General features: G+C 37.6%; 1 protein-coding gene across 1 annotated transcript in view; it reads right to left on the bottom strand.

The window, feature by feature from the left end:
- Positions 1-12,877, bottom strand: part of LOC124266231 (UDP-glucose 6-dehydrogenase-like) — a 60,151-nt gene that overhangs the window by 6,927 nt on the left and 40,347 nt on the right. Inside the window, 3 exon segments of the mRNA XM_046701048.1 lie at positions 718-813; positions 1,694-1,824; positions 7,187-7,281. Of these exon segments, the coding sequence (XP_046557004.1) occupies positions 718-813; positions 1,694-1,824; positions 7,187-7,281 (322 nt within the window).

Below are 12,877 nucleotides of genomic sequence, written 5' to 3'. Positions count from 1 at the left end.
TGTCTGTCTAACTAGCCGTCCTCCAAACACTATCCACAAGAGTTAGGGAAAAGGCAATCAAGTGTCAGATGGTTGCATTCATAAACATTATACGACGCTATAAACTGGTGTCTAATCAGATTCAACTCTCATGCCTGACTGAATCACCTGACTTACCTGCATCTTCACTTATCTTATAATTCAGCTGAAAAACATCAGGGATTTCTTAACTTCTCTGAGTGGCATTAAGGGGTTGGTGTGATGAGTATAGTTCTATGGATGAACAACTTTGTTGTTACAATATATGAAGGGATCTACCTAGATGCTAACACCGTTTGGGATCATTCATAATTTATGGCCAGGGGGTGGAGATGAGTTTAATGATTTTAAGAGGGATCACCCATTTTGTTCTAGGGAGTCAATTTCGTACACATGTACAGGGGGTCAAGCAACTTTGTACATGATATGCAAGGGGTCACTTACTTAGTACATAGATTTTAGTGGGGGGGTGTCATTCACATTGCTTCTCCATAAAAATTATCATCACCCCCACTAGCCATAAATTATGATTGGTCCCTTACCAACACTTGCATGATAATGGTGTTACCTGAAATCTCACATACATTGTGAAAAAAGAAGTTGTATAGCCATGGAACTATTCCCTTGTTCATCACATAGTTCCTTACTTCCATCTCCTTGTAACAATCACTGCAACAAGGTTCTATCTATGAGTCTCACCTAATAATCTGTGTGTGTTTAACCTGAGGGTCGTATATCCGTAATTTGGCTCCCTCTTCCATTAAATACTTGCACAGATAGATTGCTGCTGATTCCCTGTAAAACACAAATAAGGCGAGATGCTGACAAGGGTAGACAACTATAGGTAGACAGCTCAAGCAGTGAGTTCCGAACTATTCTTTATTAGGGGTACCCGTTTAAGGTTACAGGAGTCAGTATTTTTGTTATAAAAACAAATCCCCTTGTTACAGTGAAGATTTTTTGTATATTTGTTGCTCAACACCACATTCAACAATATTCCAGCTATATGGCGGCGGTCTGCAAATAATAAGTCTGGATCAGACAATCCTTCGATCAACAGCAAGTGCATCGATCTGCGCAATAGGGACATGATGACTTGTGTCAAAGAAGTCAGTGAGTCTGTCCACCTGATCCCGATAGTCGCCTCTTATGACAAGCATGGGTTACTGAAGACCAGTTCAAACACAGATCTCCACGGGTCCCCTCATAACAGATAAGAATGTGACATGGATTCCATGAACACATGTGAAGTCTCTGATGATGCTCTGCTTCATCCTACAAGTCCATCCTTCTGTTAAATTAAAGAAACGCAAGGAAAATGGCTGACAAAGAGATAGATGACTATGTTTCATTTATATACTGAGAGAAATAAATAAAGGAACACAGGAAAATTCAAGCGTTCCTTTAATCTTTTCCAATTTTCATCACCTATCACCAGCCTTGAATAACGCTGAGGGAGGAAATCACCATGAAGTGGTGTTCCCTTATTTGTTTCCCTCAGTATATTACTGGAGCTAATCTATCTCGATATACCATGACAGGGTCCGTCCTAACTTCTTTTGAGAAGTATATATTTGCAAATCTAAAAACCCACATGGCTATAGACCGATCCAGTCTCGGCTACTCAACATGCAGGTGAGATTATTAATAGGAAAATTTGAATTCAAGACATCACCTTGTATCTCCCGTGTCCTTCTTGAAGGCAAAGCCGAGGATGGCAATATTCTTGCCTGTGATTGTGTTGAACAGACATTCTATGACCCTGTTTGCAAATCTTCGTCTCTGGAAGTCATTGATGTTGATAACCTGCAAACCAATAAAACAGGTCAAATCATCAAAGCAATCTGTATGAATATTGAAGCTCATTCACCCGATGAAGGAGCAAGAATTAGCTCTGACACGTCATGTAAAGAATAAAGAAGAACTTGTTATCTATAAAACATGTCATGTATTCTACCAATATTGTGGCCAAGCCATGTTTTAAGTACTATTGGTTTGATAGTTTATAAGTTTCAGTTTTAAGTATTTGTATGTAGTGGTAGGATAGTTTATAGGTAAAATGTTAAATGTACCTTTGCACTTATGTAATTACTCAGTTAACAAAAGCCACCCTACTGGGTCAGGCCAGGTTCTGATCCATGCGCTTACACTCTGCACAAGCTTCTTTGTAATTCTGTCTCAGTTTGTCTGGTCAGCTTGCCATCTATTGTCTGTTTAGATTTAAACTTGTTGGCAGTCACATAGATCTTTCTGGAGGATCACTGTGATTTATCTTGTGGGACATTTCTTTGATGATAAGGACTTTACTATCCAGGTAAGTACATATATTGTATGTGTATATATGGTATTGTATATAGTGAGGTAAGTTCCTCCTGTTCCCCCATCCCAAATAATATGTATAAGTTAATATATCCTAACATTATTAACAAAACCTAACACAACAATTACTAGGGAATTCACAAAATACCTAAAAGCCCCCAAATTCATTACAATACATACATATGGGTCGAACCGTTGTATGATAAGGGCCCCTTAATTACAATACAGTGCGGTGATGTTACAAAACAAGGTAAGAGTTCCTCCTGTTCCCCCATCCCAAATAATATTTATAAATATATTAAAGTTATTAACAAAACCTAACACAACAATTACTAGAGAACTCACAAAATGACTAAAAGTCCAAAATTTAAGTTAGGGTTAGGCTTAGAGTTAGGTTTATGGTTGGGGGAACAGAAGGAACTCTTTCCCAAAACAATATGGGGGAACGGAAGGAACTCTTTCCCAAAACAATATGGGGGAACGGAAGGAACTCTTTCCCAAAACAATATGGGGGAACGGAAGGAACTCTTTCCGAAGTATACATTAAACATGACGTATGCGGTAGGTAAATACCAGTTTAAACCTAATTAAACTAAATTATAACATAACACATTGTCTAAACCTATAATCGTATGAATGTGGTATGATATAGTAAGGGGGGATGTGAGATTGGTTGTTTTTAGTTTATACACCATTATTAGTATTATATACATGTAGGTTATATTTTAACTTTTCTTAGAATGACCTGTGACCCTTGACCGATCCTTGACTGCAAAAGTGATTGTTAGACTCATTGCCACACTGTGGCAAGTATAGTATATATGATCTTGTATGTACTAAACTCTACATATTTTCTTCATGTATTCTAGTATTTGTAATATGGGGCAAGACTTCCCCCCTAACCCCCCCCTAAATTTTAACGAGGAGGAAAGATTTATTTGAGTGGCATTGTTAGAGGCTGGATATGTCTTTCAGTATGTTTAAATACAGTTAAAGAAACATGTTAAAAATGATCCTTATCAGATGAGGAATATACATTCAGGTGATATGATTTGACTAAAATGAAATTTAAAGATCACATATACTCTAGGGGGGTACAAATATATAAATCACTAATTGGCATCGTTATAAATGAAACCCCGTCATTAAAACTACTCATTTCGATCTTTAATTAACTTAAATCGACCTTTTTGACAACAGTGCACAATTCTCATCCACGAACGAAATTTCAACCAATCAGAGCGGCGCGTCTGTAACGTCATATGAGGAATAGATATGAGGGCTGATGCAGAATTCATGCACATTTCAGGGGGAAATTATCTTGTTTACAGGTTTGTACAAACCTGAAATCATGACAACTGTTGTGAAAAATGAAAGCTAAATGTTCTCACAATCTACTGTCATTTAATTTTGTCTCCTGCTTTGCCTAGTTTCCAAGTTACAACTTGTTTTCATAGACGATTCTGTCAAAATCGCTTGGTGTCGCTAGGCCTTATTTGTTCCAGCCAGACGCTAGTGATAGTGAAAACATGATTAGCCTCGCTCATCACGGTTATGGTTAATTCAACCTAAACAGTGCGACATTAAGAAGGGTGGATGCCATCAGATGCAGTTATTTGAAAATATCCCCGGTAGTTCTTGTCTGATTGTAATAAAGTATCAAAGCAGTATGGGCTTTTTCAGGTTTTCTAATGCCTGGATGGTATAATGATTGATCCAAATTGATCCCACTTCTGTGGGTTTTTTTCACCTCGATATTTAATCATGTCATGTAAAAACATGACGTCTATTACATATGATATTAAAAATTGACATTTGATTTATTTGAATCCGTAAACTAAACAACCCTACTTTGCCATTGCTAGAAGAATCCGAAAATTTACTTAGGTAAATAGGTACATACAGTTTTAGCACACAGCAAATGCTTATATGTATTTCTTATGCAACAATGAAGTTCTGTTCGTATTCTCAAAACAGTGTCGGCCCATAAGTTTTCACATGCAATACAGCAATTAATACTCCCTTGTTGTAACCCGTTTAGGTAGTATAAACCTACACGTTATTTGATATCATTCACTTGATGGTCAGTTAATGAATCTATAACAGGTATAATTAGTGGTAACACCACTTAGATTACCCAACAAAGGTTCCCATTTGTCGTTTCTTGTGTCTGGAGTAAATACTCAACATTATAAACATCGATCAAAGGATTAACCGATAACACGTTGATTGATTAATTACTTTTATCCTACACAGCGGATTTGTCAAAAGGTAGTGTTTATGTATGTAGATTTACTAATCTATACTGAATACACTCTGTCGTGTCGGTGTCTGCGTAAAAACAACGTCCTTCTTTCAAAGGATTAACCGCCAATACATTCATTGATTGCTCATTATTGGCTAACTAAATTACTTTTTTTTAAAGAATGGAGGACATTATGCAATTAGTTGCCAGGTGTGCTATCTTGGGTGACCAATGAGACTATACACCAATGTGAAATACCTGAAACGATATTTAACTTTTTCGTATATTAGACTGTTGAAAAACACATCACTTGGAACAGCTGCAGATGAATGGCATATCACTCATTTTTGTGGATATTGATGGATACATTCCTCGAACAAGGTCATAGCCTGACATTGTTCCTATAACTTTAATCTGTTTGAATTTTAATATTTGCATTTTGTTTTTATTCATTTGTCGTAGCATTCAACAGAATCATTGTTTTCACCGTGAAGTGTGATGAGACAGACAACATACACTAGGGCATGTGTGCAAATTATTATTCACATTGGCAAACTATAAAATGTCTATATATTACAGTCCTGTTATAAATTCACTATAAGTATCAGCAGATCGTCTACTTTTTATTTAGTTTTAAAATGCATACAAGTATGATAATAAACTAATTAGGATTATAAGACCAAATATAAAGACGTACATTGACTAGTACCTACATACTGGTGAGCGGACGTTAACCACGTGAATGTAGCAAGAAATTGATCGCGCAGTATTGTCACTTCGACCCCCACCTCGCTTCCGTGGAAGAAATCGTTATGTTATAAGTTGTGTCATGCAAAATCCTTTTGGTCATGATTCAAATACATATTTAACTACGAGTAGAAAGTAGTTTTGATTTTCTAACTTGATGAAACACACCATAATCTCATTAATTCTAACAGACTTTAGCCCGTGACTTCGCGATTTTAAAAAATGGTGGCACCCTGTCGCGAAACATCCACCAGTCTGAGGATAAATGCTATTTAGGTTTGTTTTCACCGAGTTACAAAATCAAAACTACAATCTACTGGTAGTAAAATATGTATTTTATTGATGGCCAATAGGATTTTGCATGACATAGCTTATAACATAACAATTTCTCTCGTGAAAGTGAGGTGGGTGTCAATATGATACTAATATAATACAGTATTATTGTTACTTCGACCACAACCTCGCTTCCGAGGAAGAAATTGTTATGTTACAAGTTGTGTCATGGAAATCTTTATTGTCATCAATCATATACATATTTTACTACAACTAGTAAGTAGTTTTGATTCTTTAACTTCCATGAAGCGATCTGAACACAAGTAAGATATCGTTTCAGGCTTCCACAACCCTCGCTTCACACTCACAAACATAACCCATTTAGCACAAACTGCGGGGTCCTGTGGAAATCTGTGCATGGTGACACCATCGCCCGACCCCTAGGAGCAATTGACGACAACACAACGATTCGGCATGTCTTGTTGATGTCGAGAAATCATCAAAATGACGAGCTTGCTACACACTTCATATACAACTAACTGAAAATCCTTCCTCATATGACGTCACTGCAGTGCTCTGGTGACAGAGTTACGTAACCTGTCTGTGATTTCGAGTTGGCGGGCGAGAGTGAAGCAGGCGACTTTTTGGCAACTTTTAATCGCTCGGTATTAATTAACCACAAGTATTTATCAGTCAGGTGTAGTCCTGTATATTCTAGTAAATATTTTTAAAAATGGTTTAGTAATCATGAGCTTTCCAAAATATTTCTATTTAATAATTGTGTAAGTGTCACAATGACAGTTTTACTTTGAAACTTGCCATGTTGATTTATAATGACAGTGTATAAAATAGTTTTGAAATGTGGCCTGTCCAAGGACTGGCTGTCCAAAAAAGTGACCAGTCCTGAACAAACACAGCCAGTCCCAAAAACTAAAACTATAAAAAAAATTGTTTTGTTTTGTTTCTCTGGCGGCTAGTCAAGAAATCTTTGTAACATTTTAGTTTACCGTCAACAGACAAGTATTGCATAGCATCACTAAGTTTAGTTTAGCTGAATCTGTTCAGCAAATAGGAAGCGAGCATGGAAATTAAGTTCACTAAACAGCCAAAGGGAAGTAGCTCTGTCGCATCAATGAAAATGGTTTGCAACGAGAAAGAACATGATTGCTAAGACTAAGTTCAAACCAAGTTAAGGTTATTTTTTCAAATATTTCCCCGACCAAGGATGGTCTTATTTAATAGACTGTCCTTCACAAAAATAGACTGTGAGGGACGGTAGGCTTGGCTATATTTTATACACTGATAATGTATGACACACCATGCTGGCAGTGGCAGTCAGATACAGTAGTTTCTCTAACTACAGGTTTACAAATGCATGCTCTGTACCCCAAATGGCAAAATAAAAGATTGAACACCAGCCCCGTGGTCATATAATCCTGCGACAAAAGTATATATCAAAGGCCTTGCATTGCCTTGATAGGAAATATTTCATTTCCAGCCTAGCCTTTGGACTTCATGATATATGTGCACCCCCTTCTCCAAAATCCTGGCTCCACCCCCGACGTGGATCACAGTTCCACTCACCTGTTGCCAGTAGGCGGCCACCTCGGGCAGGTTGAGGCACTCACAGAGGTACACCAGATTCAGGACGTCTTTCTGGAAACAGCTACCGCCAAAACCTGAAACATAAACTGTCTGGTTAACGAGGAGAAGGAAGGCGATCACGGATGAACAACTTCTTTGACAGGGGCGATGCTTTAGTGTAGCTTCCAACATCATTACATAGCAAGTGATGGTACATGACGAATGATGTGAAGAAAGCTTTTTGGAGATGTTATTGCATGCATACAACACACACACACAACACACCACCACTACTAGTACCAACATACCATCACTACCCACCACTACCCCAACATACCATCACTACCACAAACATACCATCACTACCCACCACTACAACATACCACCACTACCTTAACATACTATCACTACCACTACCCACCACTACAACATACCACCACTATCACAAACATACCATCACTACCACAAACAAACCACTACCACCACCACCAATACCCGCCACCACCCCAACATACCATCACTACCACCAATACCCACCACTATCACAACTACCCATCAACATACTACTACTACCACCAACATACCATCACTACCACCAACATACCATCACTACCCACCACTACCACCATCACTACCCACCACTACCACCAACATACCAGCACTACCCATCACTACCCACCAACATACCATCACTACCACCATCACACCACCAACATACCATCACTACCCACCACTATCACACCACCAACATACCATCACCACCCACCACCACTACCACCAACATACCATCACTACCCACCACTACCACCAACATACCATCACTACCCGCCACTACCACCATCACACCACCACTACCTCAAACATGCCACTACTACCAATGATGTAGCCCTACTACCACAACACACTAACACTACAACCAGCATACCACTACTACCACCATCATGCCACTGACTGCAGGTGGTAGTATTATCAAAAAGTATAATACTTTTCAATCAAACAGGTAGTATTATCATTGAGTAATAAATCATACAAACATTTATTATTAATGATTACCACTACAAGCTAGCTCTCATTTGATTTGGATTTTTCATGTAAATCATCTGTCTACATGGGACGGTGGGCAAGTCGACAAGTCCAACTCTAAAAAACAGGATTAACCACGATGACATCAGAAAGAGCTTGTACCCCAATACCAGAGAGACAATAATATATCTAATTATCATTTACTATATTACCAGTTTATACCATTGTCCATTAACTTAAGTTTGTATCATTGTCCATCCAAGAATTTTTTCCAAGGTTGGGGACCAAACTCTTTCAGACATTGGGGAAGTTATCATGGTGTAATAATGCATACAAAATTCATTAATTATTACCACTACAAGTGATATATTAGGATTCAGATATTAGGAAAATATTAGTTTCATCATGATCAGTAAAACTTAGAGAACGACTCCAGACTAAAGTAATAAAAACTCATCTCACAGACATTAACTATTCAAAAAGGCATAAGTTACGACTACATAGTTCAAAAGATGTTTCTAGATAAATCCAAGCCTAAGGTAACAAGAAGATAAAGTCATCAATGTCCCCCACAACAGCAAAATATTCTTAATGAATATGTCTACTAGTTATGATTATTTCAAATGTTTTGGAGTGTATATAGCAAAGTGGAAGGAGAGTATTGAAAGGTTTTTAAGATCTGCTCCAGAAAGGAGCACTACCACCAAAATAAGTTTAAGATGAACTTATTGCCATGGAAATGCAACAAGATGACATCCTCACAGTCACGTTTCCATGGAAACCACAACAAATAATATTCATATCTGGGTGTAAACCCCAAAAGGCACATCTGGGGATCATGCTTGACATATGCACCAAGATTGATGAAGCTAGCATGTATAGTTTAGGAGATCTGCTCCGGACAAGATGACATCCTCATAGTCACAGCCTAAGTCACGTTTCCATGGAAACAGCAAAAAATATAATTCATATCTCGGTCTAACCATCAAATGGCACATCTATGGATCATGCTTGATATGTGTACCAAGTTTGATGAAGCTAGCATGTATAGTTTGGAAGATCTGCACCAGACAAGATGACATCCTCATAGCCACAGCCTAAGTCATGTTTCCATGGAAACTGCAAAAAATAAAATTCCTATCTGTGTCTAAACCCCAAAATACACATCTATGGATCATGCTTGATATGTGTACTAGGTGTGTAACGATGCATCGAACTACTGATGGATTGCAATTGCTGAGCCTCCGATAGCAATGAATCGATGGTAGAAACGAAAAACTATCAATGCATCAATAGTATGTGTGACTATCGATAGTTTAGTTTAATTGACTTTCGTTGATAAATGCGCAGCGCAAAATACAGGAAGTACCAGATTCTTTCACTTTGAGTTACAGTTATCCGCCCCTGTTACCTCACAAACAAACTTGATCTGGGTTTCAAGTTTCTTGTCAGTTATTAAGAGACTGAAATTACTTCAACTTCATAGTATTTCATATAAACTATACATTCATTTGGGAAATGACTTCAAATGAGACAATTCAAGGAGAAAAAAAACTATTGCAATAGTATTGCAATAGTTGGTCGCAATAGACTATCACTATCACAATAGTAACTTGCAATAGACTATCGCAATAGTTGTTTCTCCCTCAATAGTCACCCCTACTGTGTACCAGTTGTGATGAAGCTAGCATGTATAGTTTAGGAGATCTGCTCCGGACAAGATGGCATCCTCATAGTCACAGCCTAAGTCATGTTTCCATCGAAACAGCAAAAAAAGAAATTCATTTCTGGGACTTACCCCCAAAAGTACATCCAGGGATCATGGTTGACAAGTGTACCAAGTTTGGTTAAGCTATCACCAATAGTTTAGGAGATATGCTTTGGAAAAAGTGTGACGGACGCACAGACGGACGGAAGTCGTTTCTATTGTAATACCATAATGCTATGATAATCTCTTACATATACATTGTGTATCTATAAATCTGTATATATATTTATAAAATCCGAAGTGATTCTCAAAATACATATATCTCTCCTAAAAATACCTTTTTACCCGAACTGACTCTCTGCTTACCCCTGACCATAATTGTCCATGAACCAGCTGGTGTAATCAGACAACAAAGAGGATATTTAATTGTAGCTTGGGCTTTTGTCTTATGTTAGGTTAAACACAAACAGCTCAGTATCCAGGACGGTAGTGTAACGAAAGGACAAGCCATGTTGGCAAGTTTGAACTGAATATGCCACGTCAACATTGATGAATTAAGCAAGCGTTGCAAACTCCCGCCTGCTCGACCGTCAGGGACGGTCTGTTTTGCGACCGGGCGGTCAGTTTTAAATAGTTGCACACCCGATGGTCTGACTGTTAAATCAGATTTGAATTTGTCTCTACCATCTTCCAGTGCTGAAAGCGAAAGAGGATTTTCACAAATGACACTGACTACGTCTCAATACTGGAACAAGCTCAGCAGCTCATCAATGACACTTCTGATGACTATCACTTCACTTCAAGTCAGTTGCTGACTGACCCAACACACTCTAAACATAAGTGGATCAAATCTCATCACAGAAGGCCAGAGTTTTTGCCTAAAACGGGGCAGGAATTCAGTTTGACTGAATACTGATACTCTAGAGCATCAGTTGAGTGAAGTGGAAGTGCACCAAGCTGAAGAAGTGTCTAGTGCATCGGGAAGTTCTGAATCTGATTCAGGCTATGATTGTTTTTTTCAGATTTCATCATCATCATCATAACACATTTGTAATGCGCTGGTATCCATGCAGTCCATGCTCAAAGTGCAGATAGAATGTAACAAATTACACAGTTATAGTTGAAAAGGATTTTTAAAAAGTGTTTTTAACTGGGATTTGAAAGTGACAAAGTCAGTACAGTCCCTGAGATTCTGTGGAAGTTTGTTCCAGGCCACTGGTGCTGCATAGGCAAAGGATCTGTTTCCATACTTCACTGTTCTAGTTTTAGAGACAAGAAGCAGACTTTTATCTTGTGAACGGAGCAAACGAGAAGGCTTGTACAGAGAAAGAAGGCTGGATAAATATGTAGGGGTAGTTCCAGACAGACATCGGAAGACAAGGCAGAGAAGTTTAAACTGAATTCTGAAATCCACGGGCAGCCAGTGTAGAAAGTATAGAAGAGGAGTAATATGATCCCTCTTCCTGGATCTTGGATGAATCTGACTTTGAATATAATGACAAAAGCCTTGACTGAAACAGATTTGAAAATGTGTGGTTTTGTGACAATAACCTGACATTAAACAGCTCCCTCCTCTTATTTACCTTCTTTATATTATTTATAATCCAGAAAATTCTGGACTGGCAACCTTCCAACCGGTCTGGTAATTTTTGAGAGTTACCAGACCAGGCCCCGATTTCTCGAAACAAACTTAAGTCTGAGTTTTTACTCAAATTTGAGAAAATGCATTTCCCAGAATGAACTAATATCGATAATAAACTCAAACATAGTAGACAATTTGAGTTTGGTGGATAGGTTACTTAAGTTGTGTGGGCTTTTTGATTTAAAAAATGCAGTTGCGTTAAAATTTCAGCTGTTTCAAATTGTCAAACTCAGTTACCAGACCAGTTGTCTGGCTGAAATTTTGGGGAGTTTTCAACACTGATTAAGCATGTTGTTCTTTGTCATTTCATGATGGATTTATGTGTTGTTATTCTGAAGATCTGCTTGGAACATGACCGATTTAATCACAAAGTAAGACTTTTTAACCATTCGTCTTTGTACATGTATAGACATAATTAAAACATTGTTGTGCGATCTCTCTTTTGTATGTGTAGATCCACTAGTAACAATAACCATCCAAGCATCCAATAAATGCGTCAACAAGATTAGAGCTAGTGGAATCAGGATTAGCAGGAATAAGTACTTGGAAAGATTTCTGCCCGTAAACCCCGTTCTTTTACCATTCTATGCCTAAAAGTGTGGCCTCCCAAAAGTTAGACGTCCCAAAAGTTAGACGCGTTAAAACAACAAAGGTTATGGTTGGTTGCACTGAGGTTCACTACACTGTTACCTTCGTTAATTAATGGACTAGTCCAAATGTACTTATCCAAACACAAAGAGAAGAGATTATGGATAATGACAATGACTTTATATGACATAAAACAAAATAAGTTATAAATGAATTCAACAAGATAATTTAAATGATCAAAGGATGACTTTGTAATTACTTTATTTAGCATAAAAACAAAATAAGTTAATTTAACAAGATAATTCAAATGGTCAATCAAATCATTCAAGAATTAAGATTTCACATTTTGGAATATGGAAAGCGAACAACGTAAAAACAAGCATGCAAAATCTATAATCTTGTTTTGATCAAAGGGAAGGTTGTGAAAACAGCATGCAAAATCTATAATCCTGTTATGATAAAATTGAACATTGTGAAAACACATTTGGAGAACCCAGTGATTGAGTAAGCCAGTCACCATTAGTATTTCTGTACAAATGTGAAAACCTAAAAGATGTACAGTAAGAATAGATGGTGTGTTTTTTATAGAAAGCCTACCCTAACCCTAAACCTAACATTATGCTGAATCTAAACCCTAAACCTAACCCTAACACCTTGAAATAATCCTAAAAAATAGAGTACATTTCAAGCAGGGGTTATGGGTGGATATCTTACCAATCTTTAGATAAAT

The sequence above is a fragment of the Haliotis rubra genome, unplaced genomic scaffold (assembly GCF_003918875.1).
Source record: "Haliotis rubra isolate DU_JTF1 unplaced genomic scaffold, ASM391887v1 Scf124, whole genome shotgun sequence".
Lineage (NCBI taxonomy): Eukaryota > Metazoa > Mollusca > Gastropoda > Lepetellida > Haliotidae > Haliotis > Haliotis rubra.
Note: the sequence above shows the minus strand (reverse complement) of the source record. Positions and strands in the feature narration are given on the sequence as shown.